The sequence below is a fragment of the Cherax quadricarinatus genome, unplaced genomic scaffold, assembly GCF_038502225.1.
Source record: "Cherax quadricarinatus isolate ZL_2023a unplaced genomic scaffold, ASM3850222v1 Contig1557, whole genome shotgun sequence".
Classification (NCBI taxonomy): Eukaryota; Metazoa; Arthropoda; class Malacostraca; order Decapoda; family Parastacidae; genus Cherax; species Cherax quadricarinatus.
In genome coordinates, this window is record NW_027196583.1 from 2,493 (window position 1) to 29,019 (window position 26,527).

Genomic DNA, 26,527 nt, shown 5'->3' on the forward strand with positions numbered 1-26,527 from the left:
CTCACTCCAAAACTTTTTCTTATTTTCAACAAAATTTGTTGATAACATCTCACCCACTCTCTCATTTGCTCTCTTTTTACATTGCTTCACCACTCTCTTAACCTCTCTCTTTTTCTCCATATACTCTTCCCTCCTTGCATCACTTCTACTTTGTAAAAACTTCTCATATGCTAACTTTTTCTCCCTTACTACTCTCTTCACATCATCATTCCACCAATCGCTCCTCTTCCCTCCCGCACCCACTTTCCTGTAACCACAAACTTCTGCTGAACACTCTAACACTACATTTTTAAACCTACCCCATACCTCTTCGACCCCATTGCCTATACTCTCATTAGCCCATCTATCCTCCAATAGCTGTTTATATCTTACCCTAACTGCCTCCTCTTTTAGTTTATAAACCTTCACCTCTCTCTTCCCTGATGCTTCTGTTCTCCTTGTATCCCATCTACCTTTTACTCTCAGTGTAGCTACAACTAGAAAGTGATCTGATATATCTGTGGCCCCTTTATAAACATGTACATCCTGAAGTCTACTCAACAGTCTTTTATCTACCAATACATAATCCAACAAACTACTGTCATTTTGCCCTACATCATATCTTGTATACTTATTTATCCTCTTTTTCTTAAAATATGTGTTACCTATAACTAAACCCCTTTCTATACAAAGTTCAATCAAAGGGCTCCCATTATCATTTACACCTGGCACCCCAAACTTACCTACCACACCCTCTCTAAAAGTTTCTCCTACTTTAGCATTCAGGTCCCCTACCACAATTACTCTCACTTGGTTCAAAGGCTCCTATACATTCACTTAACATCTCCCAAAATCTCTCTCTCTCCTCTACATTCCTCTCTTCTCCAGGTGCATACACGCTTATTATGACCCACTTCTCGCATCCAACCTTTACTTTAATCCACATAATTCTTGAATTTACACATTCATATTCTCTTTTCTCCTTCCATAACTGATCATTCAACATTACTGCTACCCCTTCCTTTGCTCTAACTCTCTCAGATACTCCAGATTTAATCCCATTTATTTCCCCCCACCGAAACTCCCCTACCCCTTCAGCTTTGTTTCGCTTAGGGCCAGGACATCCAACTTCTTTTCATTCATAACATCAGCAATCATCTGTTTCTTGTCATCCGCACTACATCCACGCACATTTAAGCATCCCAGTTTTATAAAGTTTTTCTTCTTCTCTTTTTTACTAAATGTCTACAGGAGAAGGGGTTACTAGCCCATTGCTCCCGGCATTTTAGTCGCCTCATACGACACGCATGGCTTACGGAGGAAAGATTCTTTTCATTACCTTTGGAAAAATGATTCATCATTTCACAAAATAAAACAATAAAAAAAATTAATTCATTGACCCTAAAAGCACGGGTCTCAACACTGAAAGGGTTAATCTACATCTTTTCACACTAAAACTAAATGAGAATCCTTTAGATGCATATACTTCAATAGCATTGTTGTTTCATATGCTATTTAGTTTCTCATGGAGAAAGTAATGAATACACCTTAATGATTAAACACTTAAATAACTATCTTTATTTTACTTAGAGCAGACACTGAAAAGTTTTCATACAATGCAGGGTCCACAAGGAGTGCCAGGAGCTTCTGCTGATAAAGGAGAAAAGGGTAGCCAAGGTCTGAAGGGTGATGTTGGTTTGCAAGGACCTCCTGGACTATCTGGACCCCAAGGTCTTCGAGGCACAAAAGGCCGTGATGCATTTGGTTTACCAGGTCCTGCAGGAGACAGAGGATCTCCTGGCCCTCCTGGTTTGGCTGGGTTGGATGGTCTCCCTGGATCACCAGGAAGTGATGGAGTACCTGGATTCCCAGGACCCAAGGGAGATAGGGTAAGTGTTACAAGGGAGTTAATATTATGGTGTGTGTGTGTGTGTGCGCATGCGTGCGCATGAGTGCATACGTGTGCATGCATTCGTGCATACACACATGTATGTATGCCTGTTATTGATAAGACAGACAGTTACTAGGATCCTTGGCTACAAAGATGTGTTGACATGAGTATCGATAACAATAATAATTATTTGCTGGTTTTCATTTGGAACAGTGAATTTGAATGGAAATTCAAGTACTTCCATTGAGTTTTTAACTTATAAATGTATAGATGTGTGGGTCTTGCCTGGCCATTCAAGTTTATTTTCTAGCTGCTTTTCTATGATTCTCTAGGAAGACGAGAACAGAGAGTTTTCCAGCAGTTAGTCAAAGGGAAGAACAGGGATTATCGAATAGATTATGTTTTGTCACAGAGGGATTAGAATCTTGCCAAGTTTGGTAAGGTAAATTGCAAGAAAAATTATGTAGAGCTGTAAATATACAATCCTGACCACTTTAAATATGCATCAAAAAACAAAAAGCTGATAATTTATCTCTTATTATCAACTGAATTAGAGGAAACAGTAAATACATGCTGATAGATAATTGTTTTTCTAGGGTTTACCAGGACTAACTGGACCACCAGGAGAAAAATGTATTCCTATCCCAGGTTCTCCAGGTTTACCAGGAATTCAAGGCCCTAAGGGTGAGCTTGGACTCAGTGGCCGGGATGGTGAGAAGGGACTGTTAGGACCTCCAGGTATGTTACTTTTTTTTTAGCAACATCCCTACAAGTAACAACAACTTGACTACTATAGTTAACAAATATCCAGCCACAAGATTATATACATCTCATATTTCATTTACGTGTATGATAGAGATTTCACGCCAATAAATAGGCTGATCTTCAACCCTTTGACTGTTTCGGTCGTATATATACGTCTTGCAAGGTACCGTATTTGATGTATATATACGTGCTCTTAAATTCTAGCGGTTTCAGATCAAGCAGGAGAAAGCTGGTAAGTCCACATGTGAGAGAATGGGTCTGTGTGGTCAGTGTGCATCACATAAAAAAAATCCTGGAGCACGCAGTGCATGAGAAAAAAAAAACTCCAACCTTTTTTTTAATTAAAATGCCGACTTTGTGGTCTATTTTCATATAGTATTTATGGTTGTATTCTCGTTTTCTTGGTCTCATTTGATAGAATGGAAAACGTATTATAGAAATAGAGGTGATTTTGATTGGTTTTATTACAAAAAGAACCTGGAAAAGGAGCTCAAAGTAGGGGAAATGTTTGATTTTTGCCGATGTTCAAAAGTAAACAAATGATGTCATTGTCCAATAAGTGTCCAACTAGCCATTCTAATATGCAGTCAAGAATGGGTTGACATTATTTGTACAATTATTACAGTACATGTATTGCAGTAGTCTGCATAACAGTAAATCTTCTATTTTTTGTTTGAATAAAAATTCAAAATAGAAAGCAAGAGTAATATCAGAGGGGCCTGGATACATGACTGATGAACAAAGAAAATGTTATTTTAGAGCCAGGAATGTCTGCATTGTTCATTCTGGACCTTATTTTGAAATTGTCATATTTTTTAATTTTCGTGAAATTGGCCAAATTGCAAATTTCTGACCACGTTATTGGGTAGTTGAAATCGGTAAAAGGTCAGTTTTTTGTACTCAGTTGATAGAAAAAAAATGGAGTTCTAGAGAAATAGCTATGAGTTTGGTCGACTGGAACAATGGAATTAGCCGAAAATAGGGCTCAAAGTGAGCGAAATCGCCGATTTGTAAACATTGCCGAGATCGCTAACTTCGCGAGAGTGTAATTCCGCAAGTTTTCCATCAAATTTCTTTTTTTTTTGGTGTCATTACAATCGGGAAAAGATTCTCTTATCATTTCATAAGAAAAAATAATTTTTTTTTTTTTTTGAAATTTTGCGACACCAGGAGACACCTCAGGATTGGGGGTTGCGACAGTCAAGGGGTTAATTACTGTACTTATAGCAGTTAAAAAACTGCAACATCACTACCCCTCCTTCAGAGGGGTATTGATATTGTCGTATCTGTGCGCCTCTGGCAAGACAGTGATAGTGTGAATGATGGTGAAAGTGTTTCTTTTTGGGGTCACCTGCCTCAGATGGAGATGACCAGTGTTTCAGGGGAGGTTCCTTGATGCTTGTGAGGGGCAGTTGATCCAAGGAATTAGACCTGTCCTCCCTTTCCTTGGATCAAACCTAATTCCAACTTCCCCAGGCACTGTATGACCCCTGCAGGTTTAGCACGTCCCCTCTGTGGATTAATAATAATTTTTAGGTGGAAGAGGAGTGTGGGATTTTTTTTTTTTCAACAAACCAACCATTTCCCACCGAGGCAGGGAGACTCAAAAAGAGAAATGAAAGTTTTTCTAGTGTGGAAAATAGGTGCAAAAAATATGGTATAAAAGAAAGTGAATTACAGGCCAATCTCTCTCGATTTCAGTACATAGTTATAAAACCCAAAAAAAAACACGAATTGGATACAGAATGTTATTGTCTTGGTCTGCATCTTGATTAACATGGGCTTCTGTCTTTTTTCTCCTTAAATCTTTTCCCCAGTTTGTCTAATTTGTTAAGTGTACATTGTTTTAAATTGCAGTGATAACAAAATTACTGAAATTAAACTTGGAAAATTATGGCTCAGAACACATCTCAAATTATAACATTAGTATCTATGAAAAAATAAGTTCTTGATTCTAAACAACTGAGCTACAAATAATATTCAGGCATGCATTATTAGTGGGGGACTTGTTGTCTTTTGTATGTCATGATTGTAGCCCCAACTGTGCTTCATTCTGCCAGAGGCATAAGGTTTTTGTTCAAAAGATTGGTTGCATAACAGGAATATGTAGTTCTCCATCCTTTCCTCATCTCCCTTGCCTAACTTGTTAACCTGTCATAGGTCTCTGCAGGGTTTGAGGTATGACATCTCATTCCTAGCCTCATGCTGATAATTGGTGAGGAATTTTTTATTCCCTAGGTATTCTATCAATCTTATTTATAACTTTGTACATTGTACTTTACATTGACCATGATCTTTAGTGTAGAGCCTCCAGTCTGTCTCCCTTCTTAATATTAGAATTATGGTTGCTAATTTCTAGGTGTTTGCCAATTCCTCAATCTGGTAATTTGTTGAAGAGCTGGGCAGGTGCTTGCAGGAGACTTAGACTTCTCTCAGTACTCATGCTAATATTTTGTTGGGTTATATTTCTTCGATATTTTGAGTACCCTTGAAAAGGCTCATTACTTGCTCACCTGCTATGTATTTTTGTCTGAAAACATTCACTTTGTAAAGCAATGTGACTAGCAAATAATATTAACCTTGTTTTATACAGGCCAGCCTGGTCAGGATGGATTACCAGGACCTCCTGGTATCAAGGGCTCTTCAGGGCCTCCAGGCCTACCAGGCACTGCAGGTCAAAAAGGAAGTAAAGGAGAGCCTGGCATACCTGGTCTCAAAGGAAACGAAGGCAGACTAGGTTTAGATGGTCGGACTGGACCTAAAGGTGACAAGGGTAATGCTGGATTACCAGGTCCAGCTGGACTACCAGGCTTGGATGGACTTAAAGGCGAAAAGGGTAACTCTGGTCCTCAGGGTCCTCGTGGTGAAATAGGTATAACTGTGAAGGGTGAAAAGGGTTTGCCTGGTTTACCAGGCAAGCCTGGTCGTAATGGCATAAACGGAGAAAAGGGTGAAAAGGGAGAGATTGGATTTACAGGATTGCCTGGCCAACGTGGCTTGCCTGGTGATGCAGGTCCCCCTGGTATTAATGGTGCTAAGGGTGATCGAGGACCACAAGGTCCTGTTGGATTAACTGGTGAAAATGGTAGAGATGGTCTTCCTGGTCAAAAAGGCTTCCCAGGACTTCCAGGTGAAAGAGGTTTCCCAGGTCAACCAGGACCTGTGGGACTAGTTGGTCCAAAAGGTGACAGTGGTCCCCAGGGTCTTCCAGGATTACCATGTGCCCCAGGACCCAAAGGTGAGAAAGGCACTAATGGTTTACCTGGTCTTCCTGGAGAAAAGGGCATCCGTGGTCCAAAGGGCTTTGATGGCCTGCCGGGTGTAGCTGGAAGGCCAGGGCCACAAGGTCCTAAAGGTGAAAGAGGATTCCCTGGAATCAATGGCCAACCTGGTATTCCTGGTCTTAAGGGTCAGCGTGGTTTGCCTGGACCACAGGGTCCAAGAGGACCTGAAGGACCTGAAGGTAGCCCAGGTATGCCAGGCATGCCTGGAGTCAAGGGTGATCGTGGCTATTCTGGATTACCAGGACCAATGGGCCCAGCGGGGATGAAAGGAGACCGTGGTTTTGATGGAACGCCAGGAATTACTGTGAGTATTTTCTATGTTTTATTTATTTATTTTTTTATATTACCATGGTCTTTGTCTTACATTTTCCAAGTAAACAAAATTGAAGAGACTTACAATATTGTATTTTTATTTTTGCACATGTATTTGTGTGTCACATCTCTTGTCACTCTTATTTCTCATTACACTCCGTCTTTCCATACCACCCCATTTGCATTTGTACCATACTTTTTCCCTTCCACTTTTTCCACTTAACTCCTACTTCAGCCTCACAATTAATAAGCTATTTTTCACCTTTGCTCACTCTAGCAACATTACCACTGAACTCAAACATCCCTACTCAGTGTGTAGGCATTGGGCTTCCCAACTTTCAAAATTCAAATTCAGCTAGCCATTTTTCCTAAATCCATTCATTAGATGCTGCTTTGGTTTCACTCCAACATTATTATAATGACATTCATGGGAGTAGTGCTAAGCCTATTCGGGTAATACAGTGTGCATTGGAATGCAAGTCAATTAAGTTTAATCCAAGGAAAAGGAGGACAACTCAAATTCCTTGGATCAAAAGTCCTGACTAGCTTTGAGACACCTTTCTTGAGGGCTACAATCCAATAGCATGTTAAGTTCCACAAATCATTTTTCTCCACACACACTTACCTTAGGTAGCATTGAAAATGGGTTAGACAAATATATTTGTTAGTGGGTTTGGGTTTGAGAAGGACTTGCCTAGCATGGACCAGTAGGCCTGCTGCAATCTTCCTCCTTTCTTATATTCTTATATGCTCACATATTTCTATGGGTATTCTACCCCTTCTTAATACCTGTTTCACTCCGTCCAGGTGGTCATCAGATACCTTCCTTCTTACATCTTCTATTAACACCACATTTATACATTAAATCCTTGATTAACATGAGGTTTACATTATTGAAAATTGATATCTAATTTAAAATTAGCATTACGTGACGTGAAGAATATTATATGGAAAAAATACGGTTACTTTCCAAGCATATCCAAATTTGCCAAACTTTTCTAATATTCTACTTTGTGAAGGGATTCAGGGGAACTGGTTAGCCGGACTTGAGTCCTGGAGGTGGGAAGTACAGTGCCTGCACTGTGAAGGAAGGGTGGGGATATTTCTAGTTTAGAGGGGAATCTGGACTGTAGTATCTGTGTGCCTGGAGTTTACCTGGAGAGAGTTCTGGGGGTCGACACCCCCACAGCCCAATCTGTGACTAGGCCTCATGGTGGATCAGGGCCTGATGAACCAGGCTGTTACTGCCAGCTGCACGCAATCCAATGTACGAGCCACAGCCCAGCTGGTCAGGTACTGACTTTAGGTGCTTGTCCAGTGCCTGTTGAAGACAGCCAGCCTTTGGCAATACAATGTTAGACTGAATGAAGGTGAAAGTGTTTCTTTTTTGGGTCGCCCTACCTCGGTGGGAGTTGACCATTGTGCTAAAAAAAACATGTATACAGTGGAACCTCAGCTTACAAATGCCCCACCATACAAATTTTTCAGGATATGAAAGTCGTTGGGTCAATTTTTTTGCTTCTGGATATGGATGAAATTTCAGGATGCAAACTTTCCCCTCAAAGGAGAGGTTCCTTGGTGAGGGGCTCTTGATCTAAGGAATTGGATCTATGCTCTAGTTCCCTAAATTAATAATAGTAATAACAATTATTATTATTAGGCAGGTCCTTCACAATCCATCCCACTAACAGAATATTTACCCAACTCAGTTTTTAATGCTACCCAAGAAATAAGCTTTGATAAATCTATTTATACAAGGTATGATATAGCACGTAATGAAAGTAGTTTGTTAGCTTATATATTGGTGGATAAAAGGTTGATGGGTAGGCTTCAGGATGTACATGTTTATAGAGGGGCAACTGATATATCGGATCATTATTTAATTGTAGCTACAGTTAGACTAAGAGGTAGATGGGACAAAAGGAAAATGGCAACAAGAGAGAGGTGAAAGTGTATAAACTAAGGGAGGAAGAAGTTCGGGTGAGATATAAGCAACTATTGGCAGAAAGGTGGGCTAGAGCAAATATGAGGAATGGGGGGAGGGGGGTTGAAGAGGGTTGGAATAGTTTTAAAAATGCAGTATTAGAATGTGGGGGCATTAGTTTATGGCTATAGGAGGGTGGGTGCAGGAGGAAAGAGGATTGGTGGAATGATGAAGTAAAGGGTGTGATAAAAGAGAAAAAGGTAGCTTATGAGAAGATTTTACAAAGCAGAAGTGTTATAAGAAGGGCAGAGTATATGGAAAGTAAAAGAAAGGTGGAGAGTAGTGAGAGAGTGTAAAAGGAGAGCAGATGATAGAGTGGGAGAGGCACTGTCACAGGGAGGTATACCATCTTTTAGGAGTGAAGAAGAGCAGGATGTGAGTGTGGGGGAGGTGCATGATGCATTACATAGAATGAAAGGGGGTAAAGCAGCTGGAACTGACGGGATCATGACAGAAATGTTAAAAGCAGGGGGGATATAGTGTTAGAGTGGTTAGTATTTTTGTTTAATAAATGTATGAAAGTGGGGAAGGTACCTAGGGATTGGCAGAGAGCATGTATAATTCCTTTATATAAAGGGAAGGGGGACAAGAGAGATTGTAAAAATTATAGAGGAATAAGTTTACTGAGTATACTAGAAGTGTATGGTAGGGTTATTATTGAAAGAATTAGAGGCAAGACAGAATGTAGGATTGCGGATGAGCAAGGAGGTTTTAGAGTGCGTAGGGGATGTGTAGATCAAGTGTTTAAATTGAAGCTTATATGTGAACAGTATTTAGATAAAGGTAGCGAAGTTTTCATTGCATTTATGGATTTAGAAAAGGCATATGACAGAGTGGATAGGGAAGCAATGTGGCAGATGTTGCAAGTATATGGAATAGGTAGTAAGTTACTAAATGCTGTAAAGAGTTTTGATGAGGATAGTGAGGCTCAGGTTATGATGTGTAGATGAGAGGGAGACTGCTTCCTGGTAAAGGTGAATCTTAGACAGGGGTATATAATGTCACCATGGTTGTTTGATATATTTATAGATGGGGTTGTAAAAGAAGTAAATGATAGGGTGTTGGGGAGAGGGGTGGGATTAAATTATGGGGAATCAAATACAAAATGGGAATTGACAGTTACTTTTTGCTGATGATACTGTGCTCATGGGAGATTCTAAAGGAAAGTTGCAAAGGTTAGTGGATGAGTTTGGGAGTGTGTGTAAAGATAGAAAGTTGAAAGTGAACATAGAAAAGAGTAAGGCAATGAAGGTGTCAAATGATTTAGATAAAGAAAAATTGGATATCAAATTGGAGAGGAGGAGTATGGAAGAAGTGAATGTTTTCAGATATTTGGGAGTTGATGTGTCAGCAAATGGATGTATGAAGGATGAGGTTAACCATAGAATTGATGAAGGAAAAACGTTGAGTGGTGCATTGAGGTATATGTGGAAACAAAAAACATTATCTTTGGAGGCAAAGTATAGTGGTTCCAACACTCTTATATGGGTGTGAAGCTTGGGTTGTAAATGCTGCAGCGAGGAGGTGATGCAGATGTCCTGTCTAAGGGCAATGTGTGGTGTAAATATTATGCAGAGAATTTGTAGTGTGGAAATTAGGCGAAGGTGTGGAGTTAATAAAAGTATTAGCCAGAGGGCTGAAGAGGGGTTGTTGAGGTGGTTTGGTCATTTAGAGAGGTGGGGTAGGGGTTGTCCTCGGTTGGAGGAAGGGGGTAAACGAGGTTTTGTGGGCGAGGGGCTTGAATTTCCAGCAAGCATGCGTGAGCATGTTAGATAGGAGTGAATGGAGACGAATGGTATTTGGGACATGATGAGCTGTTGGAGTGTGAGCAGGGTAATATTTAGTGAAGGGATTGAGGGAAACCGGTTTTTATATAGCTGGACTTGAGTACTGGAAATGGGAAGTACAATGCCGGCACTTTAAAGGAGGGGTTTGAGATATTGGCAGTTTGGAGGGATATGTTGTGTATCTTTGTATGTATATTTTTCTAAACTCTTGTGTTCTGGGCACCTCTGCAAAAACAGTGATTATGTATGAGTGAGGTGAAAGTGTTGAATGACAATGAAAGTATTTTCTTTTTGGGAATTTTCTTTCTTTTTGGGTCACCCTGCCTCGGTGGGAGACGACCAGCTTGTTAAAAAAATTGTTTACTCATGTGCAAGTCCCACTCACATCCAACCCCTCTCACTCGTGTATTCATCCAACACAAATTTGAAACTACGTAAGGTTTTTGCCTAGTATGGTTATTGAGGCTGACTGTTTCCCTCATCAACATAAGAAAGGAGTGGAGAAAGACACTTATGTACAGTTCAGGATATTTATTAAAGAAACGTTTTGCCACAAGTGGCTTCTTCAGTCCTAATACAGAAAAAAAATAAGAAAATGTGTATATACATAGTGGCAGGAGTCAGGTGAAGTGTCGAGTGGGTAGCAGTAGTAGTAGTAGTAGTGGAACTTAAGGTGGTGAGACGGATGGCTACAGAGGGACCTGTTGATATCATGTTACAGCAGTTTCCAGAATGGGTAATATCCCGTTGATTACCAATTTTGAGATACTGTAACTGTCGGACTTTTGCTTTATAGTGTTACTGACAGCAGTTAGGGCAGCTTCTATGCATTTTCTCCATCTTAAATCATCATCTTTAATCACTAGTTTATTATTATTATAATCAAAAAGAAGCGCTAAGCCACAAGGACTATACAGCGCTGCAGGGCAGGAAGGAAGCGAGGGCATCAGGTGGCAAAAGGGAGATGGATGAGTAATAGGTTACGGATAACAGCGGGGTAGTGGATGGTGAAAGGGTAAAGGGCAGCAAGAGACTGAACTAGAAAGGGCTGAGGGGAGTGCGAAAAGTATCATCAGAGTTTGTGGAGTAAATCAGTCGTTGTCAAGAAGTCAATGAGAGAGTCAGGATTAAAGGAGGGTCCATCAGCAAGAAGGGAAGGTAAAGAGAGAGTAGTAGAACGAAGACGACGTTGGAGGTAAATTCTGCGTGCTCGTTGATAGAGAGGGCAGTCTAACAGAATGTGGCTAATCGATACTGGAACTTGACACTGCTCACAGAGAGGAACAGGGTGCCTCGCCATGAGATACCCATGAGTAAGACGAGTGTGGCCAATGCGAAGGCGGGAGAGAGTGGTCTCCCAACCTCGGCACTGATGACAAGAAGACGGCCAGTAACCTATGCTCGGTTTAATAGAATGAAGTTTGTTACTGAGCAGAGTTGACCAACGTTGTTGCCAATGGGTGCGAAGGTGGGTAGCTATTGCAGCAAAATAGTCCAGAAATGGAACACCTCAATAGGAAATCGGTAGGTCATGTACTGCTGACCGCGCAGCAGTGTCTGCCTGTTCATTGCCCTGTACGTCGACATGACCAGGGACCCAACAAAAAGCAATATCTTTATGTTTGGTAGAGATACGGCGTAGCCAAAGTTGGATACGGAGAACTAGGGGATGAGATGTATCAAATTTTCGTATAGCCTGTAGAGCACTAAGGGAGTTTGAGACTACTACAAATGATGACACAGGCATAGATGCGATACGAATAAGTGCTGCAAGAATGGCATACAGTTCAGCAGTAAAAATGCTAGCTGAAGATAGTAAATGCCCCCGCACGACGCTGTCCGGAAACACTGCTGCGAATCTGACGCCGTCTGAAGACTTAGAGCTATCTGTGTACACAGCGGTGGCATGAGAATGGGAGTGGAAGTGATCAAGAAAAAGAGAGCGGGAAGCCACCGTAGGCAGTTGAGCTTTCGAGCAAAGAAGTGAGAAAGAACACACCCGAACAGCTGGAACTTCCCAGGGGGGTAGGGAAAAGTGAGATGCTACATGAACATATAAAGGTGGTAACTGAAGGGAAGACAAGAGTGAATGTAGGCGAAGAGAAAAGGGACGGAGCAAACAGGGGCGGCGAACGAATAAAGAATGTCTACTAATATCGGTGACCATTCTATAAATGGAAGGATTGTGTAGATCGTGAGAGCGTACATAGTAGCGAAGGCAATGGGCATCACGGCGATCAGACAAGGATGGAACATTCGCTTCTGTATAGAGGCTCTCAACAGGGGAAGAGCGAAAAGCACCAAGGCACAAACGTAATCCTTGGTGATGGATAGAGTTAAGGCTAGAGAGAGTAGCAGGAGAGGCCGCGGAATAAATCTGGTCACCATAATCGAGTTTCGATAAAACGAGGGCTGAATGTAGGCGAAGCAGAGTTCGACGATCAGCTCCCCAGGAAAGATGAGCAAGGGTTTTAAGAAGGTTTAGCCGGCTGTGACAAGTTGCCTTCAGAGAGGTAATGTGAGGTTTCCAGGATAACCGACAGTCAAAGAGAAGGCCTAGAAACCTGACTGTATCATGTTCGGGGATACGGGAGCCATAGAGATACAAAGGATGATTGGAGATAACAGAGCGTCTAGTGAAAGTAATTTGGTGTTTTGGTACTTGAAAATTTAAACCCATGCGTGGTGGCCCAAGTGGAAACACGGTCGACCGCATGCTGGAGAGAAACTGCAATAAGGTAACAGTCAGCACCTGCACAAGGAATAGCGAAGTCATCAACATAGAGTGATGACCAAATATTGGGTGGAAGAACAGAGGCCAAATCATTTATAGCAAGGAGAAAAAGTGTTGTGCTTAGAACACATCCCTGAGGGACACCTTCAGCTTGGACGAAGTCCGGGGAAAGAACATTATTGACTCGAACACGGAAATGTCTGTCAGTTAAAAAGTTCTTAAGGATGGTAGATTGCCTCGGAGGCCTAAGGAATGGGCCTGGGCCAAAATATTATACCTCCAAGTTGTGTCATATGCCTTCTCAAGGTCAAAAAATATGGCAATAACTGAGTGATTATTCGCAAAGGCATTACGAACATACGTATCCAAGCGTAGTAAGGGGTCTATGGTAGAACGACCCTTACGAAAGCCATATTGACTAGCGGAGAGACTGTTGTGTGTCTCTAAATACCACGTTAAACGTCGATTTACGAGACGTTCCATCACTTTGCAAACTGCACTAGTAAGAGCGATGTAGTACCCGGTTTGCAGAAAGGGAGAACAATGGCAGATTTCCACAGCTGGGGAAGAACTTGTGCCCAAATAAGATTGAAGAGGTGTAAGAGGACTACAAGGGCTGACCGATGTAAATGTTGTAAAATACGAATATGAATGTCGGCAAGCTGAGAGCGTGGCCTCCAGTTCTTGAAGTGTAAAAGGCACATTATACTGTTCTTCTCTGAGAGAAGAAAAGTCCAAGGGTACTAACTCTCTGGCAGACTTTGAGGAAAGAAACGAGGGGCATAGATGGAGCCCTCGGGAAATACGGACCAGATGTGTGCCAAGTTCAATGGCAACGTCGAGAGGGTTTGCTACATCAACACCAGCGACCCGTAGAACAGGAGCCGGGTCAGGAGAGTATTTACCACTCAATTTCCTCACTTTTTTCCAGACTGCACTCATAGAAGAAGCAGAGGTGATGGTGGAAACATAGTCTCGCCAACAAGTGCATTTAGCTTCACGGATGACACGGCGAGCGATCGCACGCTTCTGCTTAAAATCAAGAAGTCTCTCAGCGGTTCTATTGTACCGGTACCTGCCCCATGCAGCACGTTTCAAACATACTGCACGAGCACAAGCAGGAGACCACCAAGGCACGCACTTCTGAGAATGCCTGCCTGAGGTTTGGGGTATAGAATGAGAAGCTGCGGTATAAACTGACGCTGAGAAGATGTGTAGGAGCTCATCAATGGAGGATGAAGAAGGAACCTCACTAAAAGCAGTGAGGTGTGAGTAAAGATCCCAATTTGTCCGATCAAATTGCCAGCGAGGGCTACGGAAAGGTGGTGAATAGGAAGGAGAAGTAAGAATGATCGGAAAGTGATCGCTGTCATGTAAGTCTGGTAGAACAGACCAGGTGAAGTCTAGTGCAGTGGAGGAAGAGCAGACTGATAGATCGATGCACGAGAGAGTATGAGTACGAGGATCAAAATGGGTGGGAGTACCCGTATTTAAAACATGGAGGGGGTGAGAGGTGAGAAAAGCCTCCAACTGGATGCCACGTGAGTCACAATGAGACCCCCCCCAGAGGAAATGGTGGGCATTAAAATCACCAAGTAACAGAAGTGGTGGCAGTAAGGATGAAACAAGAAAGGCAAAGTTTGGGATAGAAAATGCCCGAGAAGGAGAGAGATATAAAGAACATATTGTAAACCACTTATTCAAGTGGATACGGGCTGCAGTGTAATGCAGCGAGGTATGGACAAATAGTTGACAGTACGGAATATCATTGCGTAGAAGAAGGGCACTTTCATTGTCCCATCTGAGAAAGGATCCGAAGAATACAATAAATTATAGCCTGAGATAGGTTGGAAAACAGCCGAGTGTAATTTTGGTTCTTGTAAGCAAGCACCAACAGGGAAACCTGGAAAGCAACATCTGAAGCTCACCCCAATTACCCCTGAGGCCGCGGATATTCCACTGTAAATAGGCCATGATTGGCGATGAAGAAAATATCAGGAATCACCGACCAGTATGTTTTAAATAAGCGACCCACTGATCAGATCGACTGGTCCGAACCCTTGACTGGTTTCAAACGGTTTCGTTGGACAATAAAGCAGACTGTAAACGGATGGGGTTGTAGGCGCCCTTATAAACACAAACATTAAATATATATCAGGAACGTGCACGGTAAGCTGTCCAATATACAAAAACAGTTAGAAACAGAAATACAAATAGCTTGAGCTTCATTTAAGGAGGTTATTAATAGAATATTCAAGAGGTTGCTAGTAGAATTGCAGTAAATCAACCATTCAAATCATTATGAAGCTGTGTGTAGTCTGTGGTCAGTCAAACAAACGGGCTTCCACATGGGTAAATTGTCATTTTTGTGGAAATTGGTGTCATGCCCCTTGTGCAGATATCCAAGAACTAGCTACAAGCAGTGTTAAAACAGGGAAATGTTTTTGGGTATGCCCAAATGAGATAAATCTGTGGACTAAAATCACAAGGGTATTAAAAGAGGACAACATCAAAGCTGCTTTCATAGACAACCTGGAAGCTTTCTACAACAGATGGGAACATAAAAAGTCTGTGCTGAATGGTACTGCCCTTGATACTGGCCATGTAGTCAGAAACTGTAAGGCTGGAGATGAAGTCCTGGTAGTCAGTAAATGTGGGGCTGATAGTGCTGTCCTGGGAGACAGTAATGGTGAAGCTGGAGGTGCTGTCCTGGGAGACAGTAATGGTGAAGCTGGAGATGCTGTCCTGGGAGACAGAAATGGTGAAGCTGGAGATTTTGTCCAGGTAGTCGGGAACTATACGCAGGAAGGAATACATATAAATGACCTCATAGGGGACAGGAGCCATAGTAGGGAAACAAGTGTAGTCAAAGATAAGATAAAACCAATATTGCAAACTAGAAATACTGCAGGAAATAGCAAACAAGAGGACTCCACTAGCAATAGTGAGGATATATTACCAAAAACAACTGGTGGGAGCTCCATTGTTGGTGCTAGGGAGGATAGAAGTAAGACAGGGAAACATGCACCAACAGGGAATACAGTCACAGAAACCCAAGGCAAACGGAAACCAAGCCTGTGCACATACTATGTACTTGGTATCTGCTGGCATGGGAAATCTGGAAAAACAGATGGGACATGCAACTATGACCACCCTAGAAAATGCCATGCCCATATGACAACAGGAAAATGCAAACTCCCTTCCTGTAAGCTTTTTCACCCTGAACTGTGTACCTCTTCAGTACAGGAAAGACTGTGCTATAACTTAAATTGCCAGGCATACCATCTAAAGGGGACAAAAAGATACAAAACATCCAGGCCATGGGAAAACCTGGGTAGCCACAGCCACTCAAGAGGGAGAGGTTTTTTAGTGCCAGGAAGGAAAAAAAACTGGCAGGAAATGGCAGAAATCGTACACCAAATCCAGTCATTCCTGGAGTGGAACCACAGTCGATGGCCTCCACTCCAAACCAACAGATACAGATACTAATGCCGGAAAAAAAATCCCCCCCCAGTACCAACAATACCACCAATCTGATAACATTCTTCTTTGCAAATATACAGGGTCTAAAGCCAGCAACAAACAACAAAATACCTTTCATCCGTGGACTGCTTGCAGAGGCAAAGGCAATGTTCGCGGCTTTCACTGAGACCCACATAAAGGATCACTTGGACAACGAAATATGGATCCCAGGTTACAACCTATACAGATGTGACAGAGTGAACAGGCAAAAGGGGGGGGTTGGCCTGTACATTGCAGAGTCACTTGTTTGCACAGAACTGCTTAATGCCTCAAATGATGTAGTGGAAGTTTTAGCAGTAAAGGTCGAGAACCAAAACCTAGTCATTGTGGTAGTCTACAAGCCTCCGGATGCAACATCCCAGCAATTCCAGGAACAGCTGTTAAAAATTGACCACTGTCTGGAAAATCTTCCAGCTCCTGCACCCAACATCTTGCTCCTGGGGGATTTCAACTTAAGGCACCTAAAATGGAGGAATATAGCAAATAATATTGTTGCAGTAAAAACACCAGGAGGCAGCTCTGATGAAAACTCACACTCACACGAGCTTTTAAATCTCTGCACAAAATTCAATTTAAACCAGCAAATAATAGAGCCTACTAGACTGGAGAATACACTAGACCTCATCTTCACTAACAATGATGATCTGATAAGAAATGTCACCATATCAAAAACAATATACTCAGATCACAACATAATTGAGGTTCAGACATGTATGCGTGGAGCCCCAGACCGACATAATGAGACTAGTCACGAGGGAGCATTCACCAAATTCAACTTCAATAACAAAAACATAAAGTGGGACCAAGTAAACCAATTCCTAACCAATATAAGCTGGGAAGATATACTAAGCAACACAGACCCCAACTTATGCCTAGAACAGATTAACTCGGTGGCACTCGATGTTTGCACAAGGCTTATTCCTCTAAGAAAAAGGAGGAGTAGATGTAAAATAGAAAGAGACAGGCGCTCCCTTTACAGGCGACGGAAAAGAATAACAGAGCGGCTAAAAGAGGTCAATATATCTGAAATACGTAGGGAGACACTGGTCAGAGAAATAGCAAGCATCGAACTTAAGCTAAAAGAATCCTTTAGGAGTCAGGAATCGCGGGAAGAACTAAAAGCCATAAATGAAATCGAAAGAAACCCGAAGTATTTCTTCTCCTATGCCAAATCAAAATCGAGAACAACGTCCAGTATTGGGCCCCTACTTAAACAAGATGGGTCCTACACAGATGACAGCAAGGAAATGAGTGAGCTACTCAAGTCCCAGTATGACTCAGTTTTTAGCAAGCCGCTAACCAGACTGAGAGTCGAAGATCAAAATGAATTTTTTATGAGAGAGCCACAAAATTTGATTAACACAAGCCTATCCGATGTTATCCTGACGCCAAATGACTTCGAACAGGCGATAAATGACATGCCCATGCACTCTGCCCCAGGGCCAGACTCATGGAACTCTGTGTTCATCAAGAACTGCAAGAAGCCCCTATCACGAGCCTTTTCCATCCTATGGAGAGGGAGCATGGACACGGGGGTCGTCCCACAGTTACTAAAAACAACAGACATAGCCCCACTCCACAAAGGGGGCAGTAAAGCAACAGCAAAGAACTACAGACCAATAGCACTAACATCCCATATCATAAAAATCTTTGAAAGGGTCCTAAGAAGCAAGATCACCACCCATCTAGAAACCCATCAGTTACACAACCCAGGGCAACATGGGTTTAGAACAGGTCGCTCCTGTCTGTCTCAACTATTGGATCACTACGACAAGGTCCTAAATGCACTAGAAGACAAAAAGAATGCAGATGTAATATATACAGACTTTGCAAAAGCCTTCGACAAGTGTGACCATGGCATAATAGCGCACAAAATGCGTGCTAAAGGAATAACAGGAAAAGTCGGTCGATGGATCTATAATTTCCTCACTAACAGAACACAGAGAGTAGTCGTCAACAGAGTAAAGTCCGAGGCAGCTACTGTGAAAAGCTCTGTTCCACAAGGCACAGTACTCGCTCCCATCCTGTTCCTCATCCTCATATCCGACATAGACAAGGATGTCAGCCACAGCACCGTGTCTTCCTTTGCAGATGACACCCGAATCTGCATGACAGTGTCTTCCATTGCAGACACTGCAAGGCTCCAGGCGGACATCAACCAAATCTTTCAGTGGGCTGCAGAAAACAATATGAAGTTCAACGATGAGAAATTTCAATTACTCAGATATGGTAAACATGAGGAAATTAAATCTTCATCAGAGTACAAAACAAATTCTGGCCACAAAATAGAGCGAAACACCAACGTCAAAGACCTGGGAGTGATCATGTCAGAGGATCTCACCTTCAAGGACCATAACATTGTATCAATCGCATCTGCTAGAAAAATGACAGGATGGATAATGAGAACCTTCAAAACTAGGGAGGCCAAGCCCATGATGACACTCTTCAGGTCACTTGTTCTATCTAGGCTGGAATATTGCTGCACACTAACAGCACCTTTCAAGGCAGGTGAAATTGCCGACCTAGAAAATGTACAGAGAACTTTCACGGCGCGAATAACGGAGATAAAACACCTCAATTACTGGGAGCGCTTGAGGTTCCTAAACCTGTATTCCCTGGAATGCAGGAGGGAGAGATACATGATTATATACACCTGGAAAATCCTAGAGGGACTAGTACCGAACTTGCACACGAAAATCACTCACTACGAAAGCAAAAGACTTGGCAGACGATGCACCATCCCCCCAATGAAAAGCAGGGGTGTCACTAGCACGTTAAGAGACCATACAATAAATGTCAGGGGCCCGAGACTGTTCAACTGCCTCCCAGCACACATAAGGGGGATTACCAACAGACCCCTGGCAGTCTTCAAGCTGGCACTGGACAAGCACCTAAAGTCAGTTCCTGATCAGCCGGGCTGTGGCTCGTACGTTGGTTTGCATGCAGCCAGCAGTAACAGCCTGGTTGATCAGGCTCTGATCCACCAGGAGGCCTGGTCACAGACTGGGCCGCGGGGGCGTTGACCCCCGGAACTCTCTCCAGGTAAACTCCAGGTAAAGGCACCTACGGACTGGAGGGGTTAGAAAAGTCAACGTGTGGTGGCATTGGAAGACGTTCAAGTAGCGAAGGAACGGAGCGTTGCGAAGAATGGGGTTGTGAAGATGGAGGAGAGGGAAGAGAAGGAACAGGAAGTGAATCAGTGTCCATTGAAGGTTTAGTCTCTGCAATATATTCTGAAATGGCTTCAAGTGTTTCTGAATTCAAAGATGTATGGGAGACCATATTGGAGATAGAAGGAGGAGGGTGAGTAAAGATTGGGACAGTAATGGACTGTACCAAAGTAGAGGGGGAGGGAAGAGTGTAAGGGACTGGAGATGAAGTGTGGGGGGGGACAGAAGAGGCAGAAACCTGGGAGGTGGCAGAAGAGGGAGAAACTTGGGAGGGGATGGGGGTGGAAGGCATAGTACGAGGAGGAGGGTGAATTTCCACACTTGTAATAGAGCCAGAGAGAGGGGAAGAACTATGTACAGAGACTGGAAAGGTAAAGTGTGGAGGTGGAAGAAGGGAAGGAAGGGGCAAAGATGATTTGAGCAATGTGGATTTTTTGGACTTCTGAGTAGAGGGGCGATTGGTATTAGGTGTCGTACGAGGTCTTGTCGATACTGGGGCTTGTGAGGAAGGACGCGAAGATGTGAGAACAGACTGAGTTGTAGTCGGGACGTCAGAGCCAAGGACAGCAAAAGGATTAGATGCCGTAGTGGCTATGGGAGGGGTAACAACAGAGGAGGCTACAGAAGATGGGACCCCAGAAGTGGGGGGATGTTTGGAAACACGAGAATAAGAAACACGGGGTAGTCTCCCTTGGAGGCGGAGATGAGTAACTGCCATAGCATAAGGGAGACCTTCTGCCTCTTTGAGGCAACGGATTTCACGTTCGTTTAAGTAGACCTGGCAATGGCGGGAGTACGAAGGGTGAGCTTCATTGCAATTAAGGCAAGATGGAGGTTGACTGCAAGATGTATTAGAATGGTCGTCGGCACCACAGACTGGGCATTCGGCCATAGATCTGCAATATTTCGCTGGGTGACCAAAACGCCAGCAATTTCTACATTGTTGCGGTGTAGGTATCACCTTTCGAACTTGTAACCGATGTCCCGCGACATATGCAGAGGACGGGAGTTCTCGGCTGTCAAAAGTTAAACGAGCCACATTGCAAGGGTAACGTCTCCGCCCCCGGGCAGGAAGGACATAAGTGTCTACTTTGAGGATTGGGAGATCCTGGAGTTCCAGCTGTTCAAAAATGTCATTGCCACATGACTGGAAATTCTGTTGGACTATGGTATGGGGCAGAATGACAGTACCACTACAAGAATTGAGAGAAAGATGTTTTTCAATAGTGATAGGAGTAGTATCGATTTTCAAAAGGAGAGAAAGATCATGAGCTTGGGTAGCATTCTGGACAGTGACGATGCGCATACCGCTCTTGAGAGCATGAAAGGAAATATCTCTACCAACATGACGCAGGAGCGCTTTGCCAATACTATGGTCAGAAAGGTAGGCAGAAGAAGAAGTCGGTCTTAAAGTAAAGAATTTAGTCCATTGTGTGGTCCGAAACTGAGCGTGGAGAGGGAGTGCTTGACGTGTCGGTCTTTTCCGAGTAGAATGGGAAGGTAACGAAGGAGCATCATCAGGAGATTGACGTTGGCGTTTAGGAGTAGGACTGGAGTTGGTCTGGCGTGAAATGGGCGGGCGATTCAAAAATTGCCGTACCGTAGAGGGAGAAGCCGGAAGCATAGTCAAAGGAGAGCGGAGTTCAGACAAATCGAAGGAGTCAGTCGAAGCCCCGGTACCTGAAGCGGGTGAGGAAACAGCACCAGCAAGAGGTACAGGGGCATCAGGAGTGTCCGAAGAGTGGTCTAAACACAAGGCAGGGTCAGAATGGGGTGCGGTATCAAGAAGGGGCCCGGGGGTAGGGGGTTCATGGACTAGGGCTGCCATGGTTAGGTTACTCCTTTGCTTTTTGTTTTTAAGAAAAAAAAGAAAGAAGAAAAGAAAATAAAAATAAAAAAAAGAATAAAAAAAGGGGGGAGCGGGGAGGAATAGTTCCCAGGAGGAATGAAAGGGCCGGAAATCTCCCTCCGCGAACAAGAGGACCTCAGCACCGCTAGTAGCGCAGATGCAGCATGGAACCCGTGCCATACCCTACCCTTCATGCCAGTAAACCAGCAATCCGGGATAGCAACCTCACATCTGCCGAGCTACCTCGGTGGACAAAAGAGAGGGCGGCCGGATATCCGCCACAAAGCATACCTCCTTCGTCCACCACCCCCGGAATCCGAAAGGTGGCTTCCAGAGATACACCCGTCGCCCGAAAGACACCCAAAGCTACTCCGGGATACCGGAGAGGGATCGGGACATCCCCAGGCAATCCAGATTCCACGGCAAACTATGCCACCGCCAAGAACCTCAACGGAATGGGATGGACCCCGGTGTCCTTTCCCCTACCTAGGAACTAGCGCGCCTGTGGGAGAAATCCCAAAGGCCAAAAAGAGGAAGGACAAAAGGGAGGGGTGGGGAGGAGGAGGAATGGAAAAAGGGGTGGATGGGGAGGAGAGAATGGGAGGTAATTAGGTTCAGTCTGAGGAAGAAGACCGACAGGGCTAATTCCTCAGACCAAGAGCCTCTTCACCATGCCAAGGAGCCCCCCTTGAAGAGGAATCACTAGTTTAGCCTCACTGAATTTCATGAGGTGTCCAACATCGTCCCTATGTTGATATGAACGAGGTCACGGAACGGATTAAATTTGTAAGCTGAGCTTCCACGGTACATGTATTATAATCTTTGCTTAACTTTTTATTTTTTCATATTTTATTAAAGGGGCAACAAGGTTTCCCAGGAAGTAAAGGAGAGCCAGGAAAGAGTTGTGAAGCTCAGCAGCAGTATTATTCGGGTACACTGGTTGTACGACATTCCCAGACCACCAATGCCCCACAGTGTGAACGGGGCCACATCTATCTCTGGGAGGGCTACTCCTTACTATATGTTGAAGGCAATGAAAAGGCACATCATCAAGATTTAGGTAAATACATTCTGTATAATATTTCAGCTAAATTACTATACTTGTTTTGGTTTAAAATAAGAAAGAGAAATATTGAATATTAACTAAGTACAGTGCCTGCACTTTAAAGGAGGGGTTTGGAATATTGGCAGTTTGGAGGGGCATCTAAACTGTCGTATCTGAGTGCCTCTGCAAAGACAGTGATTATGTATGAATGATGGTGAAAGTGTTGAATGATGAAAGTTTTTTCTTTCTTTTTGGGTCATCCTGTCTCGGTGGGGAAATGGCCAATCTGGAAAAAATATATATATATATATATATATTTGAGTAGTACAAATATTATTGTTAAACAGGATTGGCTGGCTCATGTGTAAGAAGGTTCAGCACAATGCCGTTTATGTTCTGTGACTTCAACAACGTGTGCAACTATGCATCCCGAAATGACAAATCATACTGGCTTTCTACAAATGATCCTATTCCAATGATGCCTGTTGCTGATACTGCTATTCGACCATACATTTCAAGGTTAGTTCATTTGCTTGATTTCTGTCTCAAGTTTTATGCATTTAGTATTATTTTTTGTGTTAGAGAACATTGATGTAATTGGCCACAAATTATAAATTTCTAAATACATGTATACAAAGAAGAAAAACTTGTGTTTCATTCTTTTTCGGATCACCCTACCTCAGTAGGAGATGGCCGGTGTGTCAAGAAAAAAAAATTCATACACATACATACATACACACCCATGTTAAGTTGTAATGAATAACTGTCAGTAAATAAACAAAAGAATGGAAAGGGGCTCTAACCATGGTCTGTACATAGAGTAGTCCTAACACTGTAACCATTAAACTGCAGAGTTTACAGTAAGGTGATTTTTACATAAAGCACTAATGTGATCCAAGGGAAAGAAAAACAGGTCCAGTTTCTTGGATCATGCGCCCCTTCTAATGAACTATTATTATTCTCACAGGAATGTCACATTGATTATGATCCTCAATCCATGTTCTTCAAAACTACTTTGAAGCAGACAGGCATCACCAATTGAAGACTAGCATTAATTTTAACTTGTTGATAATACAGCGGACCCTCAACCAGCGATATTAATCCGTTCCTGAGAGCTCATCGTTAATCGAAATAATCGTTAGTCAAGTTAATTTTCCCCATAAGAAATAATGGAAATCAAATTAATCCGCGCAAGACACCCCAAAGTATTGAAAAAAAAAAATTTTACCACATGAAATACTAATTTTAATTCACACAAACTGAAGAAGACATGCACAGTTACATGACACTTACCTTTAGTGAAGATCTGGTGATGATTGATGGGATGGGAGGAGGGGAGACCGTTGATCTTCTTAGTGTTTAGAAGGGGATCCCCTTCCATTAGCACTTGAGGTAACAAGTCTTTTTCTGGGGTTACCTCCCTTGTTCTTTTAATGCCACTAGGACCAGCTTTAGAGTCACTGGACTTCTGTCGCACAACATATCTGTCCATAGATACCTGTACCTCTCGTTCCTTTATGACTTAACTAAAGTGGTTCACAACATTGTCAGTGTACAGGTTGCCAACATGGCTTGCAGTAGCTGTGTCAGGGTGATTTTCATCAAAAAAGGTTTGCACTTCAAGCCACTTTGCACACATTTCCTTAATCTTAGAAGTAGGCAACTTCTTCAATTTCTCTATCCCCTCCTCTGAAGCAGTTTCCTCAGGTCTGCCCTCTTGCTGTTCAAGATGATCTAGCAGCTCATCAGTGGTTAGTTCTTCATTGTCCTCCTCCACCAGCTCTTCCACATCCTCCCCACTAACCTCCAACCCTAAGGACTTCCCCAATGCCACAATGGATTCCTCAACTGTCATAGGATTCTCAGGGTTAGCCTCAAACCCTTCACAATCCCTTTTGTCTACACATTCTGGCCACAGTTTTTTTCCAAGCAGAGTTCAAGGTCCTCTTAGTCACTTCCTCCCAAGCCTTACCTATAATGTTTACACAATTGAGGATGGTAAAATGATCTTTCCAAAACTTTCTTGGAGTCAGTTGAGTTTCTGAGGTCACTACAAAGCACCTTTCAAACATAGCTTTTGTGTACAGTTTCTTGAAGTTGGAAATGACCTGCTGGTCCATGGGCTGCAGGAGAGGAGTGGTATTAGGAGGCAAAAACTTCACCTTAATGAAGCTCATGTCCCTAGAAAGTCGCTCTGCCAATCTGAAGGATTACCAGGAGCATTGTCTAATACCAGGAGGCACTTAAGGTCTAATTTCTTTTCAATTAGGTAATTTTTCACATTGGGGGCAAATGCATGGTGTAACCAGTCATAGAAAAAGTCCCTAGTGACCCATGCCTTACTGTTTGCCCTCCACAGCACACGTAAATTAGCCTTGACGACATTGTTTTTCCTGAACACTCTGGGAGTTTCAGAGTGATACACCAATAAAGGCTTAACTTTGCAATTACCACTAGCATTGGCACACGTCAACAGAGTAAGCCTGTCTTTCATAGGCTTATGTCCTGGGAGTGCCTTTTCCTCCTGAGTAATGTACGTCCTGCTTGGCATTTTCTTCCAAAACAGGCCTGTTTCGTCACAATTAAACACTTGCTCAGGTTTCAGTCCTTCACTGTCTATGTACTCCTTGAATTCCTGCACATATTTTTCAGCCACTTTGTGGTCCGAACTGGCAGCCTCACCATGCCTTATCACACTATGAATGCCACTACGCTTCTTAAATCTCTCAAACCAACCTTTGCTGGCCTTAAATTCACTCACATCACTAGTTGCTGGCATTTTTTTAATTAAATCGTCATGCAACTTCCTAGCTTTTTCACATATGATCGCTTGAGAGATGCTATCTCCTGCTATCTGTTTCTCATTTATCCACACCAATAAGAGTCTCTCAACATCTTCTACCGCTTGCGATCTCAGTTTTGAAAACATAGTTGCACCTTTGGAAAGAACAGCTTCCTTGATTGCCGTTTTCTTGCCCACAATAGTAGCGATGGTTGGTTGGGGTTTATTATACAACCTGACCAGCTCAGAGACACGCACTCCACTTTCATACTTAGCAATGATCTCTTCATCTCCATAGTAATTCTCACCCTTTTTGGTGTAGGGTTGGCACTAGAAGCTTTCTTGGGGCCCATGGTGACTTATTTTGCAGGTGCAATCACTACAAAGGCTGTGATAATATGAAATGTTCCAGTTGTATGTTTGGAAGCGACCGCGGTGGCTGGCTTGTAAACACTGGCACCCACGGGACAAGTGAGGCGTGCTCAGGCCAAAGTGGACGCGTCTCGTACGGAACGAATAGCGCTGGTCGAGTTTTTAAGTGCTAGTCGAGACAAAATTTTTGCGTTAAAATGTATCGCTAGTCAGATTTATCGTTAATCGATGCCATCGCTGGTTGAGGGTCCACTGTACAGCGGAACCTCGGTTTTCGTTTTTAATTCGTTCCAGAGAGTCTGACGAAAACCAAAGCAATATTTCCCATAAGAAATAATGTATATCTAATTAATCCGTTCCAGACACCCAAAACTATTAACAAAAAATACATTTTATAGAGAATAACTATAGTGTTGCAGCTCTTCAGTGGTTAGCTCTTCCCATAGGCATCTACCAACTCTTCCACATCCTGGCCACTCACATCCAACCCCATGGACTTCCCCAAAGCCACAATAGATTCCACAACAGGAGTAGGGTTGTCAAGTTTACACTAGCTTATATTTAAGTTATTAATAGAACTAGGCATTAAAAACACAATAAAAAGTAAATTACATACACAGTACGTTCATTACTTAAAATATTTGTAGACTTAATGTAGGGCGAGAGGTGAGTAGTACTTATTTGTAGGAAGTCAGGTGTAGGTAGCCAGTAGATGTAGGTATGTAGTCCACCTGGGCTACATACCTACACCTACCTACATAGCTACACGATATTTAATGTGGCCAAGAGCCACATTACAGTGGTCAATCCATTCCTGACACCCAGAAGTATTAAAACAAAAATTTTTTTTACATGAAATATAGATGTAATACATAAACAAAACAATGGGACATGATGAATGAAACATTAACAGCATAACACTTACCTTTATTGGCAATTCTTCTTAGTGTATGGAAGACTGGAGGAGGAGAGAGATTGGAGTAGTTACTGTTTGGAAGGGGAATCCCCTTCCGTCAACACCTCAGGTACCAAGTCCTTTTCTGGGGTTACT

General features: G+C 42.8%; 1 protein-coding gene across 1 annotated transcript in view; it reads left to right on the plus strand.

Annotated features, from left to right (window-relative positions):
- Positions 1 to 1,601: 1,601 nt before the first annotated feature.
- Positions 1,602 to 26,527, plus strand: part of LOC128703580 (Collagen type IV alpha 1) — a gene marked incomplete at its 5' end in the record, with an annotated part of 30,628 nt that continues 5,702 nt past the window's right edge. Inside the window, 5 exon segments of the mRNA XM_070081048.1 lie at positions 1,602 to 1,868; positions 2,467 to 2,608; positions 5,229 to 6,223; positions 22,136 to 22,337; positions 22,670 to 22,841. Coding sequence (XP_069937149.1) covers positions 1,602 to 1,868; positions 2,467 to 2,608; positions 5,229 to 6,223; positions 22,136 to 22,337; positions 22,670 to 22,841 — 1,778 coding nt within the window.